At 42.9% G+C, this 16,381-nt stretch overlaps 1 protein-coding gene across 1 annotated transcript in view; it reads right to left on the bottom strand.

The window, feature by feature from the left end:
* Positions 1-16,381, bottom strand: part of ECPAS (Ecm29 proteasome adaptor and scaffold) — a 99,574-nt gene that overhangs the window by 51,635 nt on the left and 31,558 nt on the right. Inside the window, exons 10-18 of the mRNA XM_056848216.1 lie at positions 15,194-15,313; positions 14,739-14,824; positions 13,361-13,439; positions 11,738-11,787; positions 10,079-10,145; positions 9,859-9,981; positions 5,664-5,767; positions 3,651-3,774; positions 197-277 (exon numbers count right to left, since the gene is read on the bottom strand). Coding sequence (XP_056704194.1) covers positions 197-277; positions 3,651-3,774; positions 5,664-5,767; positions 9,859-9,981; positions 10,079-10,145; positions 11,738-11,787; positions 13,361-13,439; positions 14,739-14,824; positions 15,194-15,313 — 834 coding nt within the window. The remainder of the gene's footprint in view (positions 1-196; positions 278-3,650; positions 3,775-5,663; positions 5,768-9,858; positions 9,982-10,078; positions 10,146-11,737; positions 11,788-13,360; positions 13,440-14,738; positions 14,825-15,193; positions 15,314-16,381) is intronic.

Genomic DNA, 16,381 nt, shown 5'->3' with positions numbered 1-16,381 from the left:
ACCAGAAGATACTGGCAAACAATTAACTCATGAATATACTTGGAAAGCCCACCATTTCCTTCCAAATTCTTTGGTATCAGAGACAGGGAAATATACTTATGGCTGCAGCAAATGGCATATGCTTTTTTTATAGGTGAAGATTCCAGAAAAACCTGATCAAGTTTGGCTTCCCTGCAGATGAACCCATAACACATACCTCTCCAAAAGTAGCTGGGTTGAAAGGCATGACTGTAGTCCCCGTCATATATTTAGCTGGAGTTTTCATTCTGTGAGAGGCCTAAGACAAAAAACAGTAACAAATCTGACAGAGCCGCCATTTGTCAACAACCTGTTACACAAAAATATAACCTAATCCTATTGCAATTGAAAAGGAGCAGCTAGTAGGAAAGCTGACAAGTGAGGAACAGTTGGAGAGTTAACCAGGACTGGAGAGGGACCAAAACCATCGAGGACGTCAATGAATGCAAGAAAGCAAATAATCCTTCCCACTTGTAGGAAACTCTCATTACCATCACAGCATTTTGCTGAAGTTGAGAACCATAAGCCACTAACCAATGGAGGACTTTAATTTAAATGTTCTTCATATTGCGTTCAGTCCTGTCCTTAAGCAATTTGCTTTTAGGCCTTGTACGACTATAAATCTATGCTTACAGTTTTGTCGAGGAGCCCCATGGTGCAGAGTGGTAAGCTGCAGTACTGCAGTCCAACCTCTGCTCACGACCTAAGTTCGATCCCGACGGGAGTCAGCTTCAGGTAGCTGGCTCAAGGTTGACTCAGCCTTCCATCCTTCCGAGGTCGGTAAAATGATTACCCAGCTTGCTGGGGGTAAAGGGAAGATGACTGGGGAAGGCACTGGCAAACCACCCCATAAACAAAAGTCTGTCTAGGAAAAGTCGGGATGTGACGTCACCCCATGGGTCAGGAATGACCCGGTGCTTGCACAGGGGACCTTTACCTTTTACAGTTTACTCAGTGAGTAAAAGGAATACTATTTTATCTTTCATGCTAATCTGTAGCTTAGATTCTTCTTCCCCTTGTGCTGTTTCACGCCTTTTCCTCTCCCTAATAACAAAGCCTGTGCAATAGTAACAGAAAGGCCTGAAGAGTTGGACTGGCAAATACTCATAGCTGATGCCAAGCGAGTCCGCTCACCTATTTATCTAGGTTTTGTGCCTTCAATTCCCTTGCCTACAATACATCTTTATCCTATTTAATGGTTCCTGCTTATTGCATGTTGTTTTCCTTAGCTTGTTTTAACATGCTCCCTTTAGAAGAAATAACTGGTAGATTTAGAGGAATCCTGCGTGAGCAGAGGTTATGACTGTTGAATCCAATACACATTTTTTGTTTTCCTGCAAGATGTATGCCAAGCAAAGAGTAATTATACTGACTGCTTGTGGCTACCTATCCAGCCCATTCTGTGGATTATCATCTGTTAAATCTCGTTTCAGGGTCTGACAAGAAGACTATAGAAACCGCATCAAAATTCATCTCAAAGGGACTAAAACATCGTAACCAACAGCACTTTCACACATGCCAGATAATGCACTTTCAATACACTTTCAATGCACTTTAACAATGGTTTGCAAGTGGATTTTGCAAACAGAAGGCACCTAGAAGATTTTAAAATGCCAAAAGGCACATTTGGGGAAGGGGTAATACACATTAGGAGTGTGCAGCAGGTTCCCAATACCAGTATGGTACTTGAATCTGGTGGTCCACCCCACAGATTTCTGATATTTCTGGCTCCCTTATTCCCTAGGGGGAATCTTTCTGGGGGGCTGAGGGTTTTTGTGTGTGAAGGTACTGGCACCAAAATAGCAGAGCAGCTGTTGGTGCCTGTCCTTTAAATAACCGCCAAATTTCAAGTCAATTGGACCAAAGGGTCCAATTCTATGGGGCCCTGAAGAAGGCACCCCCAACCATACTCCATTGTTTCCTGTGGAGGAAACCCTCCCCATGAAAAATGTAAAACCTGAGAATCCCCCCTTCATTGGAAGGCTATTTCAAGCTATTGCTAAGCCCAACCAATGTAAAACCTGAGAATCTGAACCCATACAAAACTCGAATTTAAAACTATATAAAATCTGAAAATTTGAAACTATGTAAAATGAGAGAATCTTAACCCATATAAAACAAAAGAATCTCAATGTAAAACACAAAAACCCACCAAAGAAACACCAACCCACACAAACCAACTCCGCCAAAGAAGGAACTTTTAAAAAACAACAAAAACACTTGAAACTGACAGAATCTTACCTAAAGCAGCCTGGTAAGCCCTAGGAGACATGGAAACATGGGGGGAGGGGAATAATCATGGGAGCCTGTTAGCACTAGCTCCCATTATTCCTGGTTAATCCCAAATATTTCAAGAATTTTTCAGGACCCATTTTTTGGCAATCTGAAAAATCCTGGATATATTTGGGAGACCCAATTATATCAGAAAAATACAAATAAGGTATTTTTGGGGTATATATTTAGCTCGGTTATATCCAAGTGTATATCCTTAGTGCATATACAGAGCTGGGAAACTAACAGTGCAACCCAAAGAACACTTTTCTTGAAGTAAGCCCTTATGAATAGCACTGAGTATGAGCTCTAGTCCCGTGATAATCCCACAAACAGACTTCAGCAGACAGACAGTCCCAAGAAAGCTGATTTATTAGAAAATCCACAGGTAGCAGAAGCCAGGAGTCAAAAGGACACTAGTGAAGATCATAGTTCAATACATGGCATAAATAGATGGGCAAACGGGAGATAAGTCTGGGTACCATGGCAACCTCCCTCCCTAGAGTTGTCAGGAGTTCTGGAAGGGTTCCCACTGGAGAAAGTCAAAACAATCTGGGAGCCGGCCTTGGTCGGCACCTGGTGAAACCACAGCATACCATTCTCAGGCCTATGCCTGACACTGAGCAGGATTCTGAGGAGGCCCACTTAAGGATGGTACTGTAAAACAACCAGGATCAAAATGGCTCTTTTTAGGGAAGCAATGCAAATAATCAAAGATTAGTCAGCACTCAAGGGAGAAAAAGAGAGATATAAGGCTATACATTAATAATTTACCCTGCCAAGGTAGTCCTAAAAGGAGACCAATGGATTTCCCTGATAGTATATAATCATGTCAAACTTGTGTTCTACTATTCTGAAAGGTTGTCATGGCAGTCTCCCATCTAGGTAGCTTACAGAGCCAGATCTGAATGGCCAGAGCATTAGAACTGAGTCAAAATTCTTCAGACCATTTCATGGTGAGATGAGGGATATACACATGATTATGACCAGATACCACATAATGTGAGTGCCGGGCTGGGAGCGCAGCTGGAGTCAAGGACAAGTAGCTTTGCTTATGTTATGATGGTCTGCACCCCGGCCAATAGCTGTAATCTCTAGAGACTCTGGGAACCAGAGCTGGCCTAGTTTCTAACGGTGCCTTTCTGATGTATATGTGTTCAACCTTCCCGCCATTTCCCCACTTGAGTCCTTGCCCCTCTTTCCTGTAAGTTGCTGCTTTCCACCTTATGCTTTCCAAATAAATGGCTTCTTAGACAACTCTGTTTGGATGTTCTCTTGTTTGGGATTCAACAGGTGGACCCAGACCTTACACATGGACTCAACCCTTAGTCATGGTTAGAATTTAAGCTGACATTTTGTACCTTCTCTTGAATATACTGGACCATTTCTGGGAAGGAAGGCATCTGTTTACCAGCACTTTCCTTTTCATTTTTTCCAGGAAACGTTCTCAGCGCACGCTGCGCCTCTCCGTGCACCTCCTCACGTCTTTCAAGAGTAAAATAAAGAAAGTAAATTTGCACGCATATACAGCACTCCAGCACTACCTCCCACTTGCCCTGCAATTCCTTTACTGAGAGGAAGGACTACACTTTTGTGCATTTCCTAGAGAAAGTTTCCGTCATGGTACTAGAATTTGGGGTCACCTAATTAAAATCAGTTGGCAGGAGATTCAGGAAAGATATAAGAAAGTACTCCTTCACACAACATATGGAGTTCACTGCCCACAAGATGCAGTCTGGACACCACCTTAGACTGGACAAATTAACAGAGACTACACCTATCAGTGGCTATCAGCCAATGCAACCACATAGAATCTCCATTCTCAGGGGTAGTATACCTCCGAATACCAGAAGGGGGGCTAATAGCAGGAGAGGGCTGTTGCCTTGATGTCCTGTTTGTGGATTTCCCACAAGCATAGAACTGGACACCACTGGAAACAAGATGCTGGACTAGAAGGACATGTGGTCTGAGTGGTCTGACCCAGCAAGACTCTTTGGTTTTCAGAAGGAAGGGGACAGTGATAATGAGCAAACTACAGAAATGGACTTAGATGGAGGTCTACCTTCTATTTGTAAGCTGGGCAACTGGTGTACTATTTCTGGTTTCACAGGACCTTTTAAGCTATTACACTATTTCAGAACAACAACAAAATAGTGTCTAGACTATTGCATATTAACAGGAAAGGAGAATTCCTTACTTCCATGCCAAAATATTTCTCACTGTCTTTATGCCTGTTTTCTAAAAAAGTCAGCTTTAGAATTCTGGTTTTCTAATAGGCATTTTCTCTCCTCCACAGCACCTTTGTAATGGTACCATTAACTGCTTGATCGCTTAACACCCATAAGGCTTTGTTTAAAACTGCCACCCACCACCAACTTTCTCCTCAGCTGCAACCAAGTTCAGTGTCACAATACTGCCATTCACCCCTCATCTTTCACACCTCTCCTCTTCTTGAGTTACCTACACCCTCTAGATGGCTAAATTCCAGTGAGCAGAGATTTGCAGTAGGTTCGATTTGCATTTCTAGGAATGGAAAAGATTCCCAGGTACTACATCAGTGGATCATCTAAATACTTTATGGACATATTTTTATTTGCTGCTTAAGCAAATGAGTTCTCAACAGGGCACACATTTGGCTAGGCCCGCAGAATTTTGTATCACGGACATTCCAGTAAAACAGTTTGCTCCTGAAGCAAGATCCCCTGATGCTCAGATCAGATATCACACGAAGTCATGGTTTAATTAAACTAATTCTCATTAGCTGACTATCCAAACACTGACTCTGGTTAGTTTGGATACTTCAAACCAGGATCTGGTTTATTTGCAGTAGTTTTGCAAGATGTACAAACATAGGCTTTCTGGCTGGTTTCCCAGCTCCATTTCTCACGCCGTGAAGGCTAGAAACAACTGGCAAGAACCAAACAAAATTAAAGCCCCTCTCCCTTTAACCTCCTCTCACTGGCAGTCTCCCTGCCCATGTTGTTATCTGCTAGCCGCCCTGGCAACATCCTCATCTTTCTCCTCTTACACAACCAGGAAGCTGGTACAAACCATCTTTACCCATAATAAAGGAAATAAAACAGCACCAAAGAAAACCTTGGATGTTTAATCATTGGTGCTCCTGCAACAAAGTTATTCACACAACCACCCTAATTACATTGTATGTTTGTGAAAAGAAATTTTAAAAAATATCTTTAAAAAGTTGTATTTTCCCTCTTTAACTTCACTTTGCCCTTCGGTATCCTTAAATGGCCTTAACGGAAGCTAGAACTGTCATGCCTCTATCATTATTACAGCAGTATTAAGGATAAGCCCCTACAACTGCGTTCTAAATCCAGTCCACAGTGCAACATTAAACACCTTCTGAAACTTACGGATCTCCTGCTGCTAAAAGCAGCAAGTATCTTGAAGGGATGTGATCAGGAGGGAACACTGTGCTGGCAAACTTCACGGCCACCTGACGCACTTGGACTTGAGGCTTAAAAATAAAAACACGGAAGAAATCATCAAGTACACATCAAAGCTGTTTGAAATACAGGTGCTGGAATAAATTACACCCAGAAGAAGTCCTTAAAATAGAAAAAGCAGCTGCAGGAAACATACTCCATTTCTAATTGGACTGGCTAAGAAAAGCAGCTTTCAGATCTTCACCGAGAATCACCATTCCTGTCACTGCTGGTGCTTGTCATTTCTTTCACTGCTTCTGCCTGGCTCTTTCCCAGCAAATTTTAAAGTGGCAAGCAAGCAAGGCAGCTATCAGCTCAACTTCCTCAGAGCGGCACAGCGGAAAAACAGGGAGCAATGCATCTTCCAGTAAGGGGGGGAGATGAGAAGACTCTCTTCTTTGCAGTTCCTGCTATATCTTTTGCTTTAGCATGAAGTGTTGAGTGTTGATGACTGAAACAGCAAGATGGACTAGACAGGATGTGCTTGGACAAGCCCTTCCCGACAGCGTTATTTAACTCAACTGCTTGCAGATTTACTCACAGGCATCTTTTTATTTAGTTTTTCTCTGCCTGTTGTCCACTGCTGTCTAGGCTGGTGTAGGAAGGGCATGTCAATATTACAAGGCTGTCAGATTAGTTTGACAGGTGCAGGTTAGATCAGATGGATCTAGTAATGATGCAATCAGCCTGGAAAGTCCCTGGAGAGCTAGAGGGAGCTGGCCTGATCCAGTTATGGCCAGGTGGCTGATGAAATGCATTAGTAAGTCAGAATGACTAAGCATCTGCTATGATTGGTGGCTGCGTCCACCAGGTGTATATAATGGAGTGGAACTGAAGCTCTGTGTGGGATGCTATGAGCGGAGAGTGTGTAAGAAGTATCTGCATTATATTTTTGCACTGTGAAATAAACTACACTTTTCTAAGTAGCAGAGGACTTTCTGATGGTGTTATCCTAGACAGACTGCCAATCCGCTGGCTTCTGCGTCAGGGCAAAGGACTCTTCTGCATAGATACTTCTGCCTTTTGGGCAGGCTGATAAACTAGGTAATCCTGTGATTCCTTCCAGACCGTAACATTATACACATTCAAATTTCCATATTTTATCTTTGGAATACACAAACTCTCCTTGAAGTGCTAAAAGAATACCACTACTGTGTTTCTTTCCCCTGAATTTTGCAACAGTGTCTGTGTGGGGGTACAAAGTGGGGAAAAAACAGTTTAAAAATCAAGGACCTGTTCACAGAAAGGATAACCAGGAAGCCTTGTAACTGCTTTACAACCTTTCAGTACTAGAGAATTGTTTGTGGGATAACTCTAATCAATTCTAAAATTGTCTGTGATAGAAAAGCTTCTGGACATTTCTAAACACACAGCAAGAGATCTGCAGCCAAAAATGTAGCGGGTTATTTCAGATGAATACAGAAACCGCAGTCTCTCTCATCTTATTTCTGACTATTTCCCCACACACACACACACACACAAACACACACACACGCACAATTCCTTTTCTTTTTCAGAATCCTGCACTTCATTCTCTCCCAGGGGCTGCTAAAAAAGGTAAAGGTCCCCTGTGCAAGCACCGGGTCATTCCTGACCCATGGGGTGACGTCACATCCTGACGTTTCCAAGGCAGACTTTGTTTACGGAGTGGTTTGCCAGTGCCTTCCCCAGTCATCTTCCCTTTACCCCCAGCAAGCTGGGTACTCATTTTACCGACCTCGGAAGGATGGAAGGCTGAGTCAACCCCGAGCCGGCTACCTGAACCTGGCTTCCGTCAGGATCGAACTCAGGTCGTGAGAGAGCTTTTGCTGTAATACTGCAGCTTACACTCTGCACCACGGGGCTACTACTTCCACCTTTTGTTTCTAGTCACTGTCCAAGCCATTAAAAGCAGCTCTCCATCCCTCCTCCAGTGCTGCTCTTTTCACTTTCTTATCCTTCCTTTAAAGCTACAGCAGCAGCTTCTTTCCTCTTTCATACAAAGGAGAAGGAGGCACCACCAAATGCACACAGCTTTGCTCTGGATTGGGAAATGGCAACACCAGCACTCTTTCCCGCCTGCCTCTCATCGTCTTTCTTCACACATGCCTCCATGCTCTGGACAGGAAAGGAGCATGCTATGGATGCTTTCCCGCTGCATCAAAGCTGCCAGTGGCCTCTTCCAGGCAAAACATAAAGGTGACTGTATATCCCACCCCCCCCACAGGACAACTGGTGATGGTGGTGGTTTGCTTTGGGGAAAGAGCAGAGGACAGGTGTCCCCACCTGAGCACCACAGACCTGCTCTGGAAAGTGACGATTCATGTACGAGCCACCATTTTGTGACTTACCCTACCCACTGAGGCACCATTGTGACTGGAAGCCCCCAAGGCTCTTGACAGAAAGTTTGCTCTCCCCTGTAACACTGTATTAAGTGATATTTAAACTTATTTGCATATATGATGATGTGACAAACAAACAGTTAATCTTTGAGAGAAGCTCAGAGAAAAAAACTGGCAGAGAGTGGGCAGCGCTAAGGAGCTCACTCTCTCTTTTCTGAAAAAAAGGGGGAGTCTGTTTTTTGTAACCTGTGTAGAATCATAGAATCATAAAGTTGGAAGGGACCACCAGGGTCATCAAGTCCAACCCCCTGCACAATGCAGGAAATTCACAACTACCTACCCCCACACACACCTAGTGACCAGAAGATGGCCAAGATGCCCTCCCTTTCATCATCTGCCTACTGTCACAGAATCAGCATTGCTGACAGATGGCCATCTAACCTCTTCTTAAAAACCTCCAGGGAAGGAGAGCTTACCACCTCCCGAGGAAGCCTGTTCCACTGAGGAACCACTCTAACTGTTTGATTATATACGAATGTTTGATTATATATTTATTGATGTATATAGCTACTGTTTCTATTATGTAAAAGTTTTTTATTGTTGGTCTGGGACCGTATTAAACATTTCGTTCGTTCACTCTAACTGTTCAGTAGCTCTAACTGTTCAGTTCACTCTAACTGTTCAGTAGCTGTATTTGACTCTGGGAATCTGAGGGTTCAGATTTGCCTAAGCAGTTGTGAAACAACTCCTGTGGAGTGACAGGCAGAGATTGGGAGGAAAGGGACCCTTTCTCAGGTCACTGAAAGGGAATAGGCTCTGGGAAGGAGATATTCCAGATACGGGGTTTTGTTAAGGGATCACTGCCACAAAAGTGGGGTGGATCTATAGAGAGAACTGGAAGAGAGATTTGAGGAACAATCTCCATACTTCTTTGTTCTCTGGGGAAGAGAGATTGTATGATCTCCACAGTTCCCCGTTAGCTAGGCAGCGGAGTATGAATAAGAGCATCTATAGGAAGTTCTGAGAACTGAATTTGGGAACTTAATTTAAGAATTGTAATTCTGTACTAACTAAGCCATCTAAGATCTATGCCTTCTCTGTAGTAAAACTTATAAGCTGGCTCTGGTCCTATGCCTTCCCTACATACCATTTCCCCTCCAAGTCCATCCCTCGTACAGTGTTTAATAAATCTGTTACTTGGTTGTTAACTTGAAAAAGCCTCCGGTGTCTCATTTCGACTGAGGTAAAATAAGTACAGGGACACATGAAGCTGCCTTATACTGAATCAGATCCTTGGGCCATCAAAGTCAGTATTGTCTACTCAAACCAGCAGCAGCTCTCCAGGGTCTCAGGTAGAGGTCTTTTACATCACCTACTTGCCTAGTCCCTTTAACTGGAGATGCCGGGGATTGAACCTGGGACCTTCTGCATGCCAAGCAGATGCTCTACAAACTGAGCCACAGCCCCTCCCTGGGACTAAGGAAAAAAATTAAAACTCTAAACGAACATTTTGGAAAGCAGTCTCTCTCTCTCTCGGTACACATGGCTTGTGATAGATGAATATGCTATGGAGATAAACCCAAGTATTGATATTGGGGACTCCTTCCGTGTTCCTTCTTTTAAATATTCTGCTAAGCAGAAGAACATTTACAAATACACTTACAATGCTACAGTGCATTAGAAAATGAAGAAAACAGATTTCTATTAACAAAAGTATGGCTACATGCAGGGAACCAATGTGTTAAAAAAAGAAAAGAAAGCTACCGAGTCCTCGTGTTACACTTTCCTCCCTCTGCACATACCTTAATTAGGTTTGAGGCCACAAGGGCCTCCATGAGAGTCCGTGGTGCTCCTTCCAAACTGGTGTAAGCCCCAACCATCATGGACAGGGCTTCTTGAATGGCCAGCCTGGTATCAGGCTCTTCCTGAAACAGTACACATATTTTAGTATTTTGCATCCATCCCTTCAAACAAGCTGCTTCCCTGATTCTCTTTTTTTTGGGGGGGGGGGAAATCACTCACCTTAGAGAGTGCTTCAAAAAACTGTTGGACTAGAGCGAGGTCTTTCGTGAACAGCTGAGGTATTCGGCTGAAATGGAACAAGCAGATATTTAGAAGAAGAAGAGTTGGTTTTGATATGCCCACTTTCTCTACCACTTAAGGGAGACTCAAACCGGCTTACAATCACCTTCCCTTCCCCTCCCCACAACAGACACCCTGTGAGGTAGGTGGGGCTGAGAGTGTGACTTGCCCAAGGTCACCCACCTGGCTTATGTGTAGGAGTGGGGAAACAAATCCAGTTCACCAGATTAGCTTCCGCCACGCATGTGGAGGAGTGGGGAATCAAACCCGGTTCTCCAGATCAGACTCCACAGCTCCAAACCACCGCTCTTAACCACTACACCACGCTGGTAAAAGAACAGACACATTTCTGGGAGAGAAGAAAAGTCGTAAACCTCTCTATAAAATACCATTACTAATTATTTAACATTTAGATAGCTCTTTAGCATGGTAAAAGCACTTCACATACAACAGTCCCGATGAATATCCCTGTGAGGCAGCCCAGAATTATCTCCATATGGCAAATGGAAGCCCGAGGCTGAGAAGCAGGGGCTCATCTAACACCATACAGGAAACTCACGAGAGAGATGAAATCTGAATTCTGTGTTTTACACTCATTGTGAAGTCCTCAAGGGGTAGGGGGCAAAGCATAACCCCATGCCAGCATCCATGCCACTTTGCGTCATGATAAAGCACCAGCACAGGGGCACTTACACCGATGCCAGAGAGCGATGCAGCAGTGCGGGCTTCAGCCACCGGTGCTGCCGCACGGGCAGCAAAATCCTGTGAACGAGTGCCCGTGCTGGTGTTGGCGGTGTTCCCATGGGCGGAGCTGACGTTAGTCAGCTTCCCAACCTCATTCAACTTGGGAACGCTCTTCTATGCTGCAGCATTGCTATGCCAGCAAAATACCTGGTGTAGCCCCATGTCACTCCATGGAGGAGTTTCACAGGTTTCTATTTTTATAATAATATTTTTATAATAAAATAATACATTATTTTGTGTATTTTCTGGCCAGGGAGCCTCTGAGGAGGCATCACAGCCACACTGCTCCTGGCCATCGACTAACTACCCACCCCCTTCAGGAATGGGCTACCCGTCTCTTAGTCACTAGGCTTCCTTAGTATTAAAATAAGGCAATTTCAGACATCAATAATCAAAGTCTAGCAAATTCACCATACTCAATCTAGATCTAAATTATTTGCCTTCACCAGAGGGAGGCAACGCAATCTAATATGCACCAAAGGCAGCCAAAACCAGGAAATGATACAGGGAGGTCAATTTGATAGTTTTCTGAAGGTTAATTTCTAATACACATTAAGCATGCCACCACTGGCTACGCTCTGAGATTGCTTAGTCGGCAAGGTTTTAAATATGTGGAGAACAAGCCATTTTTCAATGTGATGCCCATTTTTAAACAGATTACACCTAGCATCCAAATAACCCCCCTACAAGTTTAATTTAACAACTCTAGAGCTGTCGAAAGCTCGTACCTTCTCTACATGCTGTGCACCATTACGCTATTTGGAGTGCTAAAGGAACTTGCTTGCCTCCTGACAGAGTAACAAATTGCTTTGGAAAAATCACCCGACATCTCATTAGTTTAAATGCATGTGTTACCTAGAGAGTTTTCCGACAGCTGAATAGGCCATTGATAGCAGTTTGGGGTCCTTGAAGCATAAAAAACAAGATCAGCAAAAAGTGTCATGAAAGCGAGAAAGATTACATATTCATGCATCCACATTTATTCCTGACAATTATGTTCTTATTCTACACTCTCCCTCCTATCTTTTTTCCTAATAAAACATGTTTCGGAGACACAAAGGTTCCAAAAATACAGTAATCCTCTCCTAAAACACACTACTTTGAAAGTGAGAACAGATGGGATCATGTTCTTCATACAGGGATGGGGGGCGGACACGGCAGATGGCCATAAAATTACTGCTTGCTTTTTAAATTTTATTTGTCACAAAAGAAAAACAAAAAAGACCGGGTGAGCATGAAACTGGAGACAAGTTCAGAAACTTGTGCATCACCTCATGACAAACAGCTTGAGGTAACAAAGAGCTTCAAGCAGCGTTTTGCAGCAAAATTCAAAGTTTTTTAATTAACACTGCATTTCCCTGCAGCAGTTGGAACTACAGCAACCAGCAGACACCTAGCATGTGATTCACTAAACCATTCCAGTGTACTAATGTGAACTTGTTCCTGGGTCAGCATAAACCAGGAGATGGTTCAGGTGGTTGCGTGGACCACCAGAATTGAAAAGGTACCAGGCTCCTCTTGAAAAATCTCTAAGGGGAGCGGGAGGGACACACTTGATCCCAAGATTCTGGGTTGGGGAAATTTACAGGAACTGGGCAAGTCAGGGGTAAAGAACAGCAAAGTTAATTTTCACTAAAAAGAATGATAATATTAACCTAGGGCAACAATGTACCCTGCCTGATCGCTGTACATGCTATGTGGGAGTGAGGTTATGCCTTCCCACTGTGTCCATCCCACCTCCAAAATACCCAGAAGTCCACGCATAGGCACAAGACATGAATAGGGCAAACTCATCCAAAGTTCAGCATACACATCGCTGAGGACGAAACTGATAACCCAGAGGTAATCTGGAAACTGAATGTACAATGTGTGCCTTTGTGCACTGGAAAACAACTTGTGCTAATGGATGGGGGAGGAGAGGAAAATCACATTCCCACAGTGAAACTCTTTGTGAATTGCATCTGTAGGTATTCAACATGGGTGACAGCCACTCCAGTTTATAGAAGCAGAAAACACACACATGAAGTTGCCTTATACGAAGTCCATCAAGGACACTATTGTCTACTCAAGACTGGCAGTGGCTCTCCAGAGTCTCAGGTTGAGGTCTTTCGCATCAACTACAACATGATCCTTAATGGAGATGCCAGGGACTGAACCTAGGACCTTCTGCATGCAAAGCAGAAGCTCTTCCAGTATACCACAGCCCCTCCCCTAAGACAGCTTTCAGTGGATGTCAGGTGCATGCAAATATGTACAGGATTGCAGACAAGGTACCCTCAACAGGCCATTTGAAAAGCTCAGAAGACAAACACCAAGCTTTTCTTTAAGACATATTGTCTTTATTGGGACTGATTTCTATACGTTCAATAGTTCTTTGGATGCAAATATAACACAAGTTCCCAGACATGAAAAATGGCATATATGTCTATAAATTCCACAACAATTAGTATCATTCGTTATACGGTCCTTTGAACTCACCTCTTTATATTCATTAATCAGTTTTGTCAGCCCATTCAAAAGCATTGGGCCTAGTGGCTTTATTTTACTGTCTGGGCAACTGAAACACAATATATGAAAGAGTTTTCATTCAAACTTATGCAATATTTAGCCCTTTCCTTATATATGTATTATATGGCATGGCTTGCATGTTATTGGGAATGGTGGTCCCCATTTCCCCACAGCATACTGGTTCTTTCATGTAACCCTCAGGTTTTCCTTTTCTGCAGATATTACCCAATACTGCTTTTCCATCATCTTTTCCTGAACACTGCAGCAAAGCCAGGCTGGCTCCCATCTGGATAACAAAGTCCAGATTTTCCTTCTAGCAGCTCTTGGGACAACAGTCTATTCTACACTAAATCTTGCCTCCGTTTCTAATCCACCCATATAAAGTTTTCCAAAGCAACTGATTTAGTATGCTACTTTAAACAAAGCCATTGATTATCTTCATCTTTAAAGCACTTTTAAAGTTAAATTAGCTGTGCCATGTTATTAACTAAACATGAATTTTTCTAAGCAACACTCCCATGTTGTTTCTTTTTCTGCAATATTAGTGACTATCCTAGGTTTACAGCCATCCTATATAAAATTAATTTCTGCCAGCTAAGTATGGTGGGTCTAGGTAAAGGTCCCCTGTGTAAGCACGGGGTCATTCCTGACCCATGGGACCATGTCACATCCCGACATTAACAAGGCAGACTTAGTTTACAGGTTGGTTTGCCAATGCCTTCCCCAGTCACCTTCCCTTTAACCCCAGCAAGCTGGGTACTCATTTTACCGACCTCGGAAGGATGGAAGGCTGAGTCAACCTTGAGCTGGCTACCTGAAACTGACTCCTGTCAGGATCGAACTCAGGTCGTGAGCAGAGTTCGGACTGCAGTACTGCAGCTTACCACTCTGCACCACGGGGCTCCTACGGAGGGTCTAGGGACTGAAAAAAGGAATATTATCAAATGAAAGATATCAGTTAGATACCATATTCATCTTGATAGCTGTCAGCCAGGACAACTTTATTCCATCAATCTAGATCATATTTTATTTTTTTCTGCTACAGGAACATAATTATCCAAATAGAAATTATTCAGGACTTCCCTAAGATATATTCCTAAACAATTTTATCTTTCATTCATATGGATTTAATGTATATTTAAAAAGCAATCTCATATCAAGTTTCCCGAAATTTAAAAACAACAACTTGTAATTATCTTTCCTGATGGCACAATGGTAGTTGAGAGCATTTTAAAAGAAAAAATAAATTAACCCTAGCTAGCTTGTTGCCATATATTGTTAATTACATTGTTAATTATTTAGGTTGGCAACTAACATATGATGCCATAAATAATATTAAGTTACTTACATTATACAGATATGATGTACAAACTGAAGAGACAGCGTTCTCAGTTTTGCATTGGCGTTTGCACCAAAAAGCCCATCATAAACAACCTAGCAGAAAAAACAGCTCATCAGAAACAATTAATATTATTTCAGGTTCTTATCCAGAAGTGCCAAAATCGATACTATGAATGAATAGTTATGAGACGAATACTATGAATGAATAGTTATGAAACGAATGATGATGGACTGCATACACATTTCTCTCAGCATTAACTCTGTCCCAAACCCCTTCAACAGATTCGGTACCTTTGCTACAGTACAGTACAGTAGCTAAAATGCTTCCTTGAACTAATACAATGGTACTTGAGACTGCAAATCCTACACTGGTCCCAATTATCACTTTAAGACTAACGCAGAAAGTTCAGAATTAGACTCTAAGAGACTGACAACTACCCTTATTCTGAACAGAACAATTACCTGAATGTTTGCAGGGAATGTTTCTGCAGCTTGCCTGGAACGCAGAAGGTGAGGGACAATCTTTAATTTAACTCGCGTGCTAACTGGATCACGTTTCAGTTCTGGCTTCAGAACAGCTCCCTGGGATAAGCAAACAGAGGTTTATGATAAAATATACCATGGACCGCCGAAAAGACAAATAAGACGGTTCTATATCAAATCAAGCCTGAACTGTCCCTAGAAGCTAAACTTACTAAAGTGAGGCAATCGTACTTTGGTCACATTATAAGAAGACAAAAGTCACAGGAAAAGACAAAAATGCTAGGAAAAGTTGAAGGCAGCAGGAAAGAGGAAGACCCAACATGAGATGGATTGACTCTATAAAGGAAGCCCCGGCCTTCACTTTGCAAGACCTGAGCAAGGCTGTTAACGATAGTACATTTTGGAGGACACTGATTCATAGGGGCGCCATGAGTCAGAAGCAACTCGACGGCATTTCATACACACACACACACATATGGATTTTAGGAAGAACTAGTCACCATGTGCCTTAGCAGAATTCGTCCAACACAAGTATGAGCAAAATGGGACGTACTAAAACAAAGGACAGCAATTGCCCATAGGAAATACATGATTGCCAATAGACAATGCATGATTGCCAATAGAGACTCAGGCAAAACACCCTTGCCAATACACAATAAGGGAACACACGCTTGCCAACTGAGAATAAGGCAAACCACGCTTGCCCACTGACAATAAGGGAGGCCACACTTGCCCATAGACAAACAGGGAAACTACGCTTGCCAAGAGAGAATCCATCAACGAAGGACAACGATTGCCCATAAGGAAAGCATGATTGCCCATAGAGAAAGCATGATTGCTAATAGAGACTCAGGCAAAACACCTTTGCCAGTGCAAAATGAGGGAACACACGTTTGCCAACTGAGAATAAGGAAAGCCAAGCTTGCCCACTGACAATAAGAGAGACCACACTTGCCCACAGACAAACAAAGAAACTACGCTTGCCAAGAGAGAATCTGAAAACTAAGCACAATGATTGCCCTTAGGGATGATGGTGTTTTGTGAGAAGTGTTAGTCGCCCCAGTAGCGAGTGAACACAGCAGAGACAGCACGTATACAAAAGTGCTCTTTTATTCACAGTGATAAAGTGCTTCGCCAGCACGTCCTTATCACAACCCCACAACAACT

This window comes from Euleptes europaea, chromosome 4 (genome assembly GCF_029931775.1).
Source record: "Euleptes europaea isolate rEulEur1 chromosome 4, rEulEur1.hap1, whole genome shotgun sequence".
Taxonomy (NCBI): Eukaryota; Metazoa; Chordata; class Lepidosauria; order Squamata; family Sphaerodactylidae; genus Euleptes; species Euleptes europaea.
The sequence above is the reverse complement of the archived record's forward strand: the minus strand, read 5'-3'. Positions and strand labels throughout refer to the sequence as shown.